Source organism: Falco peregrinus, chromosome 6 (genome assembly GCF_023634155.1).
Source record: "Falco peregrinus isolate bFalPer1 chromosome 6, bFalPer1.pri, whole genome shotgun sequence".
Lineage (NCBI taxonomy): Eukaryota > Metazoa > Chordata > Aves > Falconiformes > Falconidae > Falco > Falco peregrinus.
Window position 1 is genome coordinate 2,612,050 of NC_073726.1, and position 15,113 is coordinate 2,627,162.

Here is a 15,113-nt window from a genome sequence, read left to right on the forward strand (position 1 = left end):
GAATTTTGTTTTGGCTGTATAACTATTGAATGAGGAAGTAAAAAATGGTGAAAACTTAGGTGAAGTTTCAAATGAGTTTTCATACAACTGAACTTTGAAATCTGAGTTTTAGTGTCAATAGTGTAATGCAAGTTAAGATTGCAAAGCTTTTAAATGGCAAAGGTGATGCTTTCTTTTCTGCTGCCATTGAATTAATATTTTTGGGACTGAGGGCTAACAGCTTGTATCCTTTTCCTGCATCTGTTGATATGCTTCCCCTACCTTGAATTGTTTTTGTATACTTTGAGTATATTTAAATAGTTTTGTATGTGACAAACTATGTAAATTATTTATGTTGCATTTTAGTATATTTTCAATTATGAACAGTGGCTTTCTATAACTATAAAGAGCCTTTTCAGGCAGAGTTAAATGTTTAGGATTGACTTGTCAAATAGTAATTTAGTAAAAGGAAATTGTCTATTACGATTGACATGGAAATTTTAATATTGCCAAAAGCTGTGAAATCCATATGTGAAAATTCTTATAATGTGCATCATACCTTCATGATCTGGCAGGAAGAGTCCACCACATACTACCTCATAGGTCTTGTGGCACATGGTAGCATGAAGTCTGAATTGTAATTATCAATATTTTTATATCATAGAATAATTTAGGTTGGAAATGACCTTTGAGATCACCAAGTCCTACTGTAAAACTAATACTGCCAAGTCCACCACTAAACCATGTTGCTAAGCACTGCATGCATGTGTAATACCTCCAGGGATGGTGATCCCACCACCTACCACCTCCCTGGGAAGCCTGTTCCAATACTTGACTGTTATTTCAGTGAATTTTTTTTTCCTAATATCCAATCTAAACCTCCCCTGGTGTAACTTGAGACAGTGTCCTCTTGTCCTGTTGCTTGTTATCTGGGAGAAGAGACCGACCCCCGCCCCTGCCTACAGCCCCTGTCAGGGAGTTGCAGAGAGCAGTGAGGTCCCCCCTGAGCCTCCTCCTCCAGGCTGAACCACCCCAGCTCCCTCAGCTGCTCCTCACAGGGCTTGTGCCCCAGACCCTTCACCAGCTCCGTTGCCCTTCTCTGGACACGCTCCCCCACCTCGATGTCTGTCTTGCACTGAGGGGCCCAAAACTGAACCCCGTGTTCGAGGTGTGGCCTCGCCAGTGCCCAGTACCGGGGGACGATCACCGCCCTGGTCCTGCTGGCCACACTGTCCCTGACACAAGCCAGGATGCCGTTGGCCGCCTTGCCCCCCGGGCACCCTGCTGGCTCATGCCCAGGGCTGTCACCCAGCCCCCCCCGGCCCTTTCCCCCCAGGCAGTTCCCAGCCCCCTGCCCCAGCCCATAGCGCTGCGTGGGGCTGGTGTGACCCAGGAGCAGGACCCGGCACTGAGCCCTGTTGAACCTCCTACAAGTGGCCTCGGCCCATCGGCCCGGCCTGCCCAGACCCCTCTGCAGAGCCTCCTGCCCCCCAGCAGATCAGCGCTGCCCCCAGCTCGGTGTCACCTGCAAACTGGCCGAGGGTGCGCTCGGTGCCCTCGCCCAGGTCATTGATAAAGGCATTAAGCAGGGCTGGCCCCAGCACGGAGCCCTGGGGACACCAGCTGTGACCGGCCGCCAGCGGGATGTAACTCCGCTCACCACCACCCGCCGGGCCCGGCCGGCCAGCCAGTTTCTGACCCAGCGAAGAGTGCAGCTGTCCAAGTGTGAGCAGCCAGTTCTCGCTCTCCCACCTTGGACTGAGCTGTGCTTTAGTGCATGTTACATCACTAGCAGCTTCTACTACTTTACTTACATCAGGCTTTCTTGAATTTTGAGCAGTATAGTGCAAGGTTACAGGACTCTACGAGTAAAGAAGTAGTGAACACAAAAGGCTTAATAATTTTTAAGGGTACCAGAATTCTTAATACTGACCGAGCATAATCAAAAGAAAAATGAGGAAAAGACTGGGGGAGAAGTCTTCAAATGCAGGAAGGCAGCAGGGAGTAAAGAAATGCACTCGTTTCTGTATCCACTGTGAATAGCTTAACCTGCAGAAAGAAGGGCTCTGAGTTGGAGGCTGGTAAGAACTTTTGAATAGGAAAGGAACTGAAACGCTGGAAAAAGCTGGGAAGGCTGCAGAGTCTGCACTGTGGGATGTTTTGAGGATAGTCTGGAAAGTAAATTTTTCAGGTGTGGTTTAGGGGTACCAAGGGGGCATGCACTGGGTGATATTGCAGCATCTTCACTGTTTCTTTTTTCTATGATTACTGTAATGATATTTTTTTTTTTAAAGCATTTTTCACAATCTGGTTTTATTGTTGCACGTGTAGGAAGAAGGAGAGACTTTGGATGTAACAGCAGTGATTAATGCTTGCACTTTGACAGAAGCTCGATATTTGCTTGATCACTTCCTCACAATGGGTATCAATAAGGTAATGTATTAAGTGGAATCTTTGTGTGCCAGGACTATGGCATGTACCACAAGCACAGCTGTGCTGACATAAAGACTGACTAATGCACGCTAGACATAGTAAAGCTGGTCAACACTGTGGAGTCATGCAGGTTCTCAGTGTGAAGGCCCTCGAGATCTGTTGTCCCCTTCAACCTGTTGCCTGTTTTTTGACCCTCAGCAGAGCCTACTTCACTGTACTAATTACCTCATGTTGTTCCCATAACAGCAGTAGCTTTTCATAATCAAATAAACCTCTTTCTATGGTTTTCAACAAGCTCCTAAAGAGGGCTTTTTTTTAAAGACTAACTCAGCCATTTCCTTAGATATTTTTTTTTTAAAGCCTCGAAGTTTGTTTTAATGTATATATTGATGCATGGCATACTTTAGTTGAGCTTCTACTTTTGAGTAGAGCAATAGGGGCTTTTTCTGAAATCTTTGGGGATTAATATTTTCAAAATAAGTATTTGCAGTTTATAATACTGTGCACACGTATGTGCTCTTGCTGCTGCTTTTCTTTCTGTTTGGAGGCCACACTCAGTGTCATTGAATGAAATGAATGATTTCAAGGGTATTGGATTGGGCTTTGGCACAGTCCCACTGACCCATTCTGTTCTTTTTTTTTGCATTCTTGATTAATCACTATGCAGGTAATAAAATTTTGTGTTTTTTTAATTAAAAAAAAAAAGGGGGGGGGAAGAAAGTTCCCACAATCGCACTGACTTCTGCAAATTTCAGTCTTTTGATTTTTTTTCATCTGCTGGGTGAGTAGAATGGATAACTAATTCCTGGCAGTAGTGTTAATGTGAGAAAAGTGCCCCTGACTTACTCTGTTAACAATTTCTCCTTATCGTGATAAAAAGCTGCATTATTGAAGGTTTCTCCTCTTTCTCATAAGTAATTGTTGTGTAGAAAAAGCGAGAGTGCATTTTTTCTGCAAAATTGGTCATGTCTGCTGTCTATTGTTTGTTTCCACATGCAAAATGTGTCTATTGTGTTGTTTTGGTTCATGATAAAATCAGAATCTAATGTGTGAGTCCATAGTACTACACTTCTCAAGCGCTAGCACTCAAAGTCCTCTGTTAGCCTACAAGTCTTTGAGAAGATGTGTTGTACCTTCTTTTTTCCCTACTGTTTCTCCTGTTCGGAAACCATTCTCTCTAAATTTCTTTGGCTACGTTTTCTACAACTAAAAAGTTTCTACTAATCCGTGGTTCTAGCAAAGTTCCCTTAGAATTGATGATTAAGTCAGGCATGAGATCTTTCAGCAGAAGCTGGAGGTTCACTGAGTGGTTCTGTAGGAAAGATTGTGGTTCTGGCTTTGGGTGGGTTTTGTTTGGCTTTTTTTTTCTTTTCTGTTTGTTACAGATTATTGTAGGTAATAATGAAAAAAAAGTACTTGTTTGTGAAAAATAGAGCTTTTTTTTTTTTCCTGATGCTTGCTGCTTTTAAATAAATCAGTCTATAAACTGTACTTGGGAGTAATCTCCAACTTAGCCATTAGATGGATATTTGCAAGGCAGAGTCTGAGGAACACAAGTTAAATGATTGCTTAATAAGTCTTTTTAAAAGAAAAAAAAAAGCAATAACCTTTTAGTCTTTTTAGACTTTTTTTGTAGTTGTTTTGGACACTTGATCTTCAAGATGTGAGAAGAAGGTTCAATGTACATGTTTGTGTTGTAATTTTTAAAAAGCTTTGGCAATTCTCATTTTGTAACAAAAGAGTTGTGATAAAACTTTTCCTTCTCTCCTAGGGTCTCCAAGCAGCTCAGAAGGAAGCTCAGATCAAAGTTCTTGAGGGACGCCTTAAGCAGACAGAAATTACTAGTGCTACTCAAAACCAACTGCTGTTTCATATGCTAAAAGAAAAAGCTGAGTTAAATCCCGAACTTGATGCTTTGCTGGGTCATGCTTTGCAAGGTAATTTTGTCATCTTGTATTCTGAGTAGTCTGCTGCATGTCATGGTGCCTTTCCTGCATGCTATACTGGGCATTCTAGGCTATTTCTTTTCTGAATAGATGCTGTATTTTAACATCTTAAATGCTATTCACAATTGATGTGCATGTATGTAATTTTTAAATATAGCCCCTTGGCAGTGAAACGTAGGAAACAAAAAAGTGTTTTTATTATTGAGCCTTTTAAAATTCAAATAATCTGCTTGTTATTTTTACAAAAGACTATGCTTTTACAATTTGGTATGCTTTTAACTTCTGAATGTCAAATTCTAAATATGCGTTCTGTTCAATCATATGCTAGTGATTTTGAAAGTGGCATCATATGCCTGTTACAGCATCTATTCTACTTTTCATGAGATGATATTAAGAGAAATTTAGACTGCATTTGGGTACTTTTGTTTTATTTCTCTTTATAAATGGATATGTTTTGATTGGAATGTTGCTTTTGTTTCCTTGTTGCTGTTGTTTACACAGACCTAGATAGCATACCGCTGGGTAAGTATGTTTAGCTTTCTGTGTACTGTACAGCTGCATGAGTTACTAATTTGTTCACGTTCACTAACTGGTGCATCTTAGAATTTGTAAGCGGTGAAGTTTGCATGACCTATTCTGTAAATGTACTCATTATCATGAGCTTACAGAGCATTTCTTCCTTTCTGAAACCACCCATAGCTCTCATGTTAGTTAGATTTGTCAGATAAGAAGTGAACACAGTAAGCAGAGCTGTGTTGCAAATTTAGGACTTGCTGCTTACAAACATATAGTATGTTTAGACAACATAAATCTCTTTTGTGATACATTACTGCTGTAGTTGTGACAAATTCTGCTTTTTTTGGTGACAAAATCTTTTTACATCTGAAAGACTAGTAATTCTTAACATGCGGGTAATTTTTAACCTTTTGCAGATAGCTCCTTTTGTCATGGAAGTATTGTACATAATGCAGATTATATCTCACTCTTTCAATTGGGTTTAGTTACTGACTTCACTGATTTTGAGAAGATGAGTCTATTTTTTTGTTGTTGCTTTTAAATTGTTCCCAAATAAATTATACTTATTTTCTCCCCTCCACAAAATTGGCTATGTTTGAAACTTGAAAAAAATATTCCTGATGTTGGTAACAATTCTTTCTGTATTGTCTTGTGTTATTTCTAATCCCCTTATGCTGTCCTGTGCTAGTTTGCATAGGCATCTGAAACGCGTCAAAAGCACAAGACTGCTGGAAATCATGTAGATCATCATCGAGGGTAAGCTGGTGAGAACTTTGCCAGCTTCCTGACAGGTGACACCTGAAGATCTGTCAGGCATTTTGCTGTGTACAGCCAGTATTTATTCAGGAACCTCAAAGGTTAATAATATCATAATGTATGTAAATAGTCCCCTGATGTGTGTGCATGTATGTGCTCACCCGTGTTTGAGAGCAATGTTTCTCCAGCCAGGAAGTTAGCATTTGCATTTTCTTTAGCTTTGGACAGCCTTTTACTTTTTAACAGCACCCGAACAGTGAAAAGACCCTTGTTAAATGCATTGAGACAGTAGCTCTATCATCAAAACTTTTCTAGAGTATGTCTCATTAAAGAAGCTTTTTAACACTTTGCAAGCATGATCTGAGGCTTTTAAAACACCCAAGCCACTCGAGGACTATGCTAACACCGACAGCAAAGTTTCCTTCCTGTAAAGTGTATCTCAGCCGCCTATCCTGTACTAACCTCAGTCCACACTGAAATCCAAATGAAGTGAAAATGTGTGTTGCGCATCACTAGTGGCTAAACCATTTGAGCTGCAGGGAGTTCAGACACTGCTGTAGTGAGGTTCTGAGGCTGAGACTACCGGCCTGGTTAGCAGGGACTCTGCTGGTGCAGGGGCTCCCTGGTAACCTGACATGATTCCCAGAGGTGGAAATGTGGGTGGCAGCAGATCCTGAGACTGGTTTCACCAAGATGCCTGACAGCCAAGCAGCAGTACCCATCCAGCCCCATCTCAAGGAGAGGGGTTGCACTTCCAAGGTGCTGGTGAACCCCACTCCCTTGATGCCTACTTTCAGCTCTGATACCTTCAAAAGCTTTTAGCCATTTGATTACACTTGGCTTGAAAAAGTTTGGGCATTCCCTAGTGTAGTTGTGCACCTGCATTCAAGCATAGATTTAAGAAAAGGGTTCAGTCTCCAGAAAAGTACATCACGGGTGCAGGCTTTGGCCCTCAAAATGGGATTTGAGTGCACACCTACCTAGTTTGTGGATGAAGTGGCTGCCGTTCATTACCCCATCTGCTCTTGTGGAGAGTTAAAATGACCGTGAAATTGAGTCCTGAGTAGTGCTGGAGTGACTCCTTCTTAAAGAATTGAGGGAGCTGCTTTTCCTTCCCACCTGTGACATCTGGAGGTTCATGGATGTGACTAACAACCGTCTATGTGCAGATCTTGAGAGGGCTGGTCAAGTGCTGTTTCTTCTGGATGAACTATGCTGGTGTGCTGCATTGTACTGGTACTGTCCAGTTGTCTTTGCATGAGGATGAAGACAAATAATTAGAAGAGCTATCCACTGTTCTTCAATCATTGGTTTATTAGCAGTCATTTCTGCCGCTCCTCACAAGCAATTTCTGCCTTTACTAACTTTATTGCTCCTTTCATCTCTTCTCACTTCTTGCAGAATCTTGCTTTTCTGCCTGTTCTACTTACTTTTTGTTGATTCTGTCTGCTGTTTTCTACCTGGGGGTTTTGTGCAGTCTTCCTGGGGCTGAATTGCAGACAAACTGAAGAAAAATACCAACACATGTCAGGTCACATGGTATGAGCTTACCAAGAAAATCTCACATTTTGTGGCCATCCCCCACTTTCTACTTTGTTACCTGTAAAAGCTGGTCACAAGTTCTTTACAAGAAGGGGATGAAGTAACATCACCTTAATATTAATCTTATATTTAAAAAAAAAAGCATTTATTTTATTGATGCTGCTTTTGTGCCTTGTTGAAAGGAGCAGTGCTCTAGTTCCTCTCTTTTGCAGAAGACCTAGAACAATAATGTGTATAGAATGGGTTTTATGTGGGCTTGAATCCAGGGTAGAACAAAAAAGAAAATTAGGAGTGCTATTCCTGTGACCCTGCTTTCTTTATAATGTTGTATTTCTGATAATTAAGGTTACATTGTTTAATACAGCAGTTGAACACCTCTGAAGTGCATCATTGTTGCTAGATTGATGTAATGTTCTTGCCTGTTTTTAGATGTAGCATACACAAGAAAGCAGCATTTTCCTTTCCTTTTCTTCATTCCTTCTCAGAATTCAGCTGGAAAGTATATGTTTCCTCCTTTTCTCCAGAGTGTGAATGTGCATTTAAAACATCTACATGGGCAAACCTATTTTAGTATAGGTACCCAATACACTGGTTCTGTGCATTACAAATGGTATCTGCTTTCTGGCAGAAATTAAGTAAAAAAAGCATCTCTAATAACAAAGAAGAGATGTAATGGAATGTCATTAGGAGGTTATTTAATCCTTAAAATTTCATGAGTATGTTCAAAAACAAGGGACTTTGCTTGCAAGAATGCTTTACCTATGTCCCTTAAACTTCTTAAAATGTACTATTCGAATAATATGCAAGTTGAGGGATTTGCTTACCCAGCTGTCTGGAATTGATTGTACATATGTACAACGGACTGATTGTCGCAGCTTAATGTTTTGCACTGTTTGCATGCAGACCTTTAATCTGATGTCTGATTATGTTAGTGAGAGACATGCATGCTGCTTTTGTCTTTTGTGGGCAGGTTTGTGTACCCATTTTACTTCAGGAGTATTTCTACTTAACGGCTTCATTTTACAGTTTACTTCAATACAATTAATCTCTCTTTTTAGGAAGCAATTCTATAGCATTGAATGGTGGCATCATCCTGTTTTGAAATCTAAGTGCATATATACTAATAAAATGCTTGCTTCTTGTCATCCCAAATGGTGCTGTTCTATATAAGCTGAGGCTAAGCCTTTGCTCAGTAGGTATTTAAAAATACACTTTTTTTTTTTTTTTTTTATTATACCAGGCTGAATCTGTCTTAGAGCAATGTTATTACAAAAAAAGAGGAGGAAGAGACATCCTTGCTGTTTTACATCCTCTTTCTTCCATGTCTTGCAGTTAGTGTCCTTTGCTTTATCTCCTTTCTTCCAAATTTCCTTCTAGAATTTATTTCTGGTCTTCTGTCATTCCCATTGCTCTGGTACAATAGATAGAGGGCCACATTTGGCATAGTATGCCTACTTGTATGATTTATTTAGATTGTATGAAAAATATTAGTTTAGATACCAGGAAAATTCAATAGGGACTGGCTAGCAAGTGTGTCAAGATGTTTTGAAAATACCTGCCTTTTATATGCTGTCCATCTACATTCAGCATTCTGAGCTGTTTTGTATAGCACTTAAAACCTGCGAGCCTTGTTGTAAACAGAAAGACTAACATTATTTGTTTGGAAATTTTCTAGAAAATTTGGAAGATAGTACTGATGAGGATGCCCCATTGCATAGTCCTGGGACAGAAGGAAGGTAAGCAGTTTTTGTTAACAGGTAACTGGAGCTGGTTCTAGAAAAAGTACTGTTACTTCCTTGTTTTGTAACACATCATGTATCCATTAGAAGATACCTCTGAGATTGTTTTGGTTTGCTACGCTTTGTCCCCACGATTTCAGTAGAATCAAATAAAAATACGCATTCTGCAAAAATATGACTATTTTCTTTCTAACTGTGATGCAATTTTTCTTTCAGTTCATTATCTTCTGATCTTTTGAAGCTTTGTGGTGAAGTCAAACCCAAAAGCAAGGTAGGGTGTACGATGACGATAATTCGTTTACACATCTTTAAAATGGTTCTGTGATTCTATGGCTCTATAATAATCCATACTTTAATGACGCCTTCTGGAGAATGCTCTTGCTTTGCTTTAGGGATATTAATGAACAAAGACATGCAAAAGATGAACTGACATACTGTTAATGTGATTTGTATGTATCATGCTTTTGTGTGATATTTTTCACTGAGAAGCAATGATAAAAATGTACCTTTTCAATATTTTGTGGTTGAGAATTTTTACAATTTTGGGAAGAGATACATTCTTCCAATTACTAGCTCTCCAAACTGGGGTAGATTTGCAGTTTAGTATTAGTTAGGCTGCAGTTTAATGTTAATGCCAGTGGGAACTGTGAACAAGCTTATTGTTTGTGATTTGTTTCTGTGGTCATAGAAATCTAAGGGAAGTTTATAAAATAAATACAAGTTTGATCTCCAGGCTCTTAATTACAGTTGTCATTGGGGGAATATATCTAGGCTTGCTGCAGTTTAATGTTAATGGCAGTGGGAAGTGGAAGCACGTGCACTAATTGCAATTTTGCTCCCGAGTTTGCAAAGTAAATAGAAGCTCAGCCTCTGCTCTTCTTACTGCAGTTGGCTTGGAGGAATGCAGCTAGGCTGACTTGCATTATTGGTTGTGTTCGTTGGTGTGCAGCTCTTTGGGCAGTTAAACTGAGGGAGTCTGGTCTGAAAACGTTGGCATAAAATAAATGCTTCATTTCTGTAATGGCTCTGTTCAAACTGGCGCTTTGTCTTTGCAGTGGCCTTTCTTCCCCTGAGGAATAGATGATAATTTCACAGCATCATCACACCTAATATGTATGATCCATTTTTTTAAGAATTGGTGTGTTGCACAAAGCTTAGCTCCTTTGTGAGGTTTTTCTGTTGTTTTCAAATTGTTGAAATGCTGAGTGAATCTTAATTCATGTTGGCCTAAACTACTTTTGACATTAAGAAGCAGAGTTTGTATATCAGAAAAAGCATCAGTATAAGAAGTCACGCAAATATAATTGTAGCTATTTAAATTTACACTTTGCTTTATTCTCTGCTTTATAACATTTTATTTGGATAAACCTTAGGAGAATAATATTGTGCTCCTGTAGTACTGACAGGCACTTGTAATTGGTTGAAAGGATAACCTTGGAAACTAGCTGTCAAATCAGTGTTTCATGCTGTTGAATTTGACTTGCCTTCTCTGAAATCATTGCCAAAGAGTGGAGGTGAGCTCCTTGATTTAGTTTCCAAAGGTAGTTGCCAAGTCACTGAGGGGGATGCTAATTACCAGCTAGCGATAAGCTTAAATGTAGCACTCTTGACACATACTGTGAAATGTTTAAGTTGCAGCTTGGTTTTTATTTGTCTCCAGGCCCGCCGGAGGACCACTACCCAGATGGAATTGCTATATGCAGACAGCAGCGATTTAGTATCTGACATTAGTGCTGCAGACTCTACTTTGACTGGCCCTCTTGCATCAGTTGCAGAAACCCAAGAAAGTGGGATGGCTGCTGACACAAATGATACTTCTGCTAGGGACAGAGAGTTTATTTCCCCACCATCTGGCTTACCTTCTAAGATAGGCAGCATGTAAGTTTGGCCATGCTGTACTAATTATCCTTTGCTTTTAAAAAGTGCATGTTGCCAATTTCTTGTAATCTATTATTTTAACTTTACAAAGGAGGTTGACATATTTGAAGCTTACTAAATAATACTGACAAAGCTCCTCCTTCTTTTCTACCACCACCACTCCAGAAAGTATAAATGCACTGTTGTAACGTTTTTCTTACTGAAGATATAAGTTCTGTTAAGTTGCTTTGTCATAGTAAAATTATTGCAGCCTTGTTTCTAAGTAGTGGGAAAAACCCATCAAGTACCTTGGATACTTGGCATTATTAGCGCTGTGGGAAATGCACGTTCTAGGGAGGTAGTGAGAATCTGCTTAAAATAAAAAACCACCCCAAAACATAATGTAGTAATAGTATCCGTATATGGTCCTAACTATTAGGTAGAAACTTTCTGTGAGTCATTTTGTGTGGACCATGCTTAAAATGAAGTAATCTATAACAATAAATATGCAAGTATGAAGTTGAAAGAAACATGTTGGATATTATGAGTCCTCAAAAATCCTTTCTATTTGCAGGTTACGCTTACCTGCAGAACAGTTTTACTAATTCAAAGTAATACTTGACGCCAAATAGAATGAAAAAGGTTATTTTTGTTGTTTTACTTCGGGGCCAGCAGGTCTCTCTCACACTTTTGTTCCACTTGCTTTGGCTGTTCTTTTTATATCTGCCAATATCACTGTTGGTTTTTAGCCATTCAATGCTAGAAACCCTTTTCTTGGCTCTTTAGGTACTAGCTCTTGCAATGCACAAACTCACACGTGAAGTGAATGAGCTTGCTACATTCAATGATATGGAAAAACTGTCCCATGGCTGTCTTCATGTTACAGATTCTGGACTTTTTCACTATCTGTCTATCCTATTTGCATAATATGTTTACAGCAGTCTCCATCTAATGTACATTTGCGATTCATATTATTTTTACTATGTATTTCTAGCATGTGCTTGAGGTGGCAATCATGAACAGTAAAACACTGCTGACAGCATTTATTAACCCATGCTGATGGCTTCAGTGCATTTTACAAATAGAATCTGCTTGGAAGGGATGCTCTTGGGGGTGAGAATAGATGGAGAAACCCACTTGTTGCAGCAGTTTAGTGTAAGATCACTAGAGACATTTGAAGCTTCAAGATTTAAAACATCAAGTGTTATGACCTGGCATCCGAGACTCAGGTAATACCAACTTTTGCCTCACTCCATCTTCTAGAATGTATCCATTTATGAAAGTGAGCTAGCAATGAGGCAAAACAGGATTTTCCCAAAACTGTGTTCTCTGAACATAAAAGAATTACGTGCTGGCAGTAAATCAATTCAATCAGCAGTAGGCTTCACATATATTTTGATTATTTTTTTTTTATTGGTTAGCAGATAAATGATCAAAAATTCCCACAATTGGTCTGAGCTAACTTTTTTTCAAAACTAGAACTCAGTATGCTTTATACAGATTGCTGATTTTGCTGGTCACTGGTCATTCTTGAAGAAAGGTTGCCTTTGTGAGCCATCTGGCCATCCTGTGTGGGCCTGCAGTGCCATCATATCTCTTGTAATAAAACACATTCTTAAGGAGCAGATTGTGGTCTTATCTGCAGTAAACATTATCTCCCTTGTGCCACTTACTGAAGTGGTAGTCAGGGATGTAGAAGCAGTAACAGTGATCCAAAATATGCATTCTTGAAGTAACAGAAATTAATTCTATGATTAGGTGCAAATCTAGGTGTCTGCATATGTACAAACTGCTCCACTCTGGAAACTCCTTGGTTTTCTCAGATCTCTGGTGATTCAGGGAGGTATCTAAATGCACTTGAGCAACAGTTAGTCGGGTTGGAATTCTGTTTACAAAGATGGCTAGTGCTGTTTGCTTTTGATATGCTCAGATCGTCTACACCAGCCTCTTCAGGGTAGAGTGGTCTCCTGTAGGTCTTGTGCCAGCTCTGTTCAGATGTCTGATATCCTGGAAAATCTAAAAGGGCACTGGAAACTTGTAACTGGGTGTGTGCCTTGCTCCTTTTCATTCAGGTCATTGACATCATGCACCATTTTTTTACATCTATGCTTAGAAAGTTCATTCCAGCAAGACTGCTGAGTTTTTAGAACACCTGTATTTCCAGGCTTTCAAAAAGAATTCATGATATGATAAAGGTCTTTACACTTTCTTCTGAGGATGTGCCACTGTGGAGTCAGAGATGGAAGACTCAAGGGGCAGGTAGAGAGTGAACAAGAGGGAACTGGCTGGATGTCTGAGCATGTAGGATGCTGGTGTGAGGTAGAGGAGCTTGGGTTCCAGTTTCTGGTGTGGTTTGTTTAATCTGGTGGGCTCACAGTGGACATGTAGGAAACCGTGGCAGTAGGGACTATAATCTGTTTGTCGTCCTTGCTGAAAGATCTAGCTGTCAGGCTGACCATAGGATTTGCTTTGAGAGCCCAGGACATTTGCCTTCCTAAGTGCATACTGGTCCAGCATTAAAGAGAGGGAGGCAGCGCGTCCTGTTCCACCTCTCTTTATGTCCTTTGCAGAGTATGCCTAGAGGTAAGGGAGGCCTGCAGAGAAATGGGTGCTCTGGCCTTGAGGAGGGAATTGAACACACTTTCTCACCTTCTTTTTGTGTACTTTAACTGCTAGGCTTTTGTGGAAAACCAGCAGGTTATCACTCATCCTCCTTTTTCTGTCTCTTGAAGACTCTCTTGGCACTAGGTCCTACTGGTAGAGCCTTCACCTTCCAGTTAGGGCTCGTGTTCAGTGTGCATGTGATCTCCTGAGGCAGTCGATCTCGGCTACTTGAGTCAAGTAGCTGTCCTCATTAAATCATGTTATTCTCCATGCCAGTCCCTGGGTGAATTTTACATAGCATATCCTTCCTCCCAGGGGAAACTGGTGCAGCTTTTCTCATGTGGAGAAGTTGCAGCTACACAGATCCAGAGCCTGCAGAACTCTGGCCAGATGCTAGTAACTGTGTCAGGCAGGTGTCCTGCCAACTGAACTTTGCTTAATAAAGTTGTGTGGCAGAAAAGCACCTTCAGAATCTGCTTTTGCTCTTCTAGTGAGTTTTTCTGGTCCTTCTATTCATAGAAACATCTTCTAAACACATGACAAAAAGGATAAACCAAAGCAAATGTTGATTTTTCTGATTGTTCAGCTAGTGAGAAATGGGAGTTCAGAAGAGTGGAAACCATCCATCCAGATTCCCTTCTCTCTGTTTTGTTTTGTGGTTTTTTTTGGGTTTTTTTGGTTTGGTTTGGTTTTTTTTGGTTTTGTTTTTTAATCTTACTGATGAAACGATGACATTTGGGTGTCAGCATTAATGTTGCAGTCCTGAAATTTTTGCTATTTTTAACGGGGACTAAGAGGTTGGGAGAAAGACCACAGTGACTGTGAACTGGAATTATTTCAGAGTGAGAACTAGAGAGACCAAGGAGGGACAGAAAGCAAGGAAGAAGGGAAGGGTGGACAAAGAGAAGCAACATTATAGTCAGGCTGTCAATGGGAAATACTTTTTCTCACTTCCTAATTTTGAATGTGATAATGAAACATGAATATGCTAATGCAAAGTTTAATTCATATGTAAGAGTCATTGTGATTCTGTTTTTCATGTCTGTAAGTAGACTATTGTAGATGAAATATGTGGAATCTGCAATTGTAGATCTTAGTCAGAACTCCCATCTTCTCTGTGGTCTAAATTTGAGATGCATACTCTACTGTATTTTTATTTTTTTTCAGTCAGTCTGTTTTATTATCAAATTGGTGAATCTCCTTTGCACATTCAGTATCTGGCTCTTTATATGTTGATGAGCTGTGAAGTTAATAAACTTGGTGGTTTTTTATGGAAAAATGTGAGAACAAATTCAGAGTCTGTAGACTCAAGAGAGACAGTAATAGATTAAGCACATTCTGAAATTTGAAATCTGAGTGGGAGAATGACAGCTAATGTAAGAAAAGCAAGTTTGTAAAGTGCCTTAAAGTGAGATAATCATTGCTTTTACTTTTAGTTCTAGACAGCCATCTCTGTCAGAGAAGAAGATGCCTGAGCCTTCACCTTTGGCAAAGAGAAAAGCCTATGAAAAAACAATGGAAAAGACAAAGGCAAAAGAACAAAAACTGTAAGATTCTTTTAAATTTGTTTTCTTTGACATAATTTAAACCTTGGGTGTATTTTCTTAAAAAATAAATTGTGTTTTTCCATTTCTTTAATTCTAGGACAGTTTTTATTGTTGACAGTGAAATTACTCGCTGCTCAACTTCTGTGTGTGGCTTTTTTTTTTTTTCCCTAGAGAATTTTTATGTACAATATAAC

The 15,113-nt window shown here is 39.7% G+C and overlaps 1 protein-coding gene across 9 annotated transcripts in view; it reads left to right on the forward strand.

The window, feature by feature from the left end:
* KIF21A (kinesin family member 21A) overlaps nt 1–15,113 on the forward strand; it is a 92,357-nt gene that overhangs the window by 59,704 nt on the left and 17,540 nt on the right. For 6 of the 9 annotated variants that reach the window (XM_055808001.1, XM_055808003.1, XM_055808007.1 and 3 more), the window contains 7 exons: nt 2,311–2,412; nt 4,184–4,349; nt 4,860–4,880; nt 8,848–8,908; nt 9,128–9,182; nt 10,572–10,789; nt 14,809–14,919. In XM_055808001.1, the coding sequence (XP_055663976.1) occupies nt 2,311–2,412; nt 4,184–4,349; nt 4,860–4,880; nt 8,848–8,908; nt 9,128–9,182; nt 10,572–10,789; nt 14,809–14,919 (734 nt within the window). The remainder of the gene's footprint in view (nt 1–2,310; nt 2,413–4,183; nt 4,350–4,859; nt 4,881–8,847; nt 8,909–9,127; nt 9,183–10,571; nt 10,790–14,808; nt 14,920–15,113) is intronic. The other 3 variants (XM_055808002.1, XM_055808005.1, XM_055808006.1) reach the window with 1 other exon arrangement.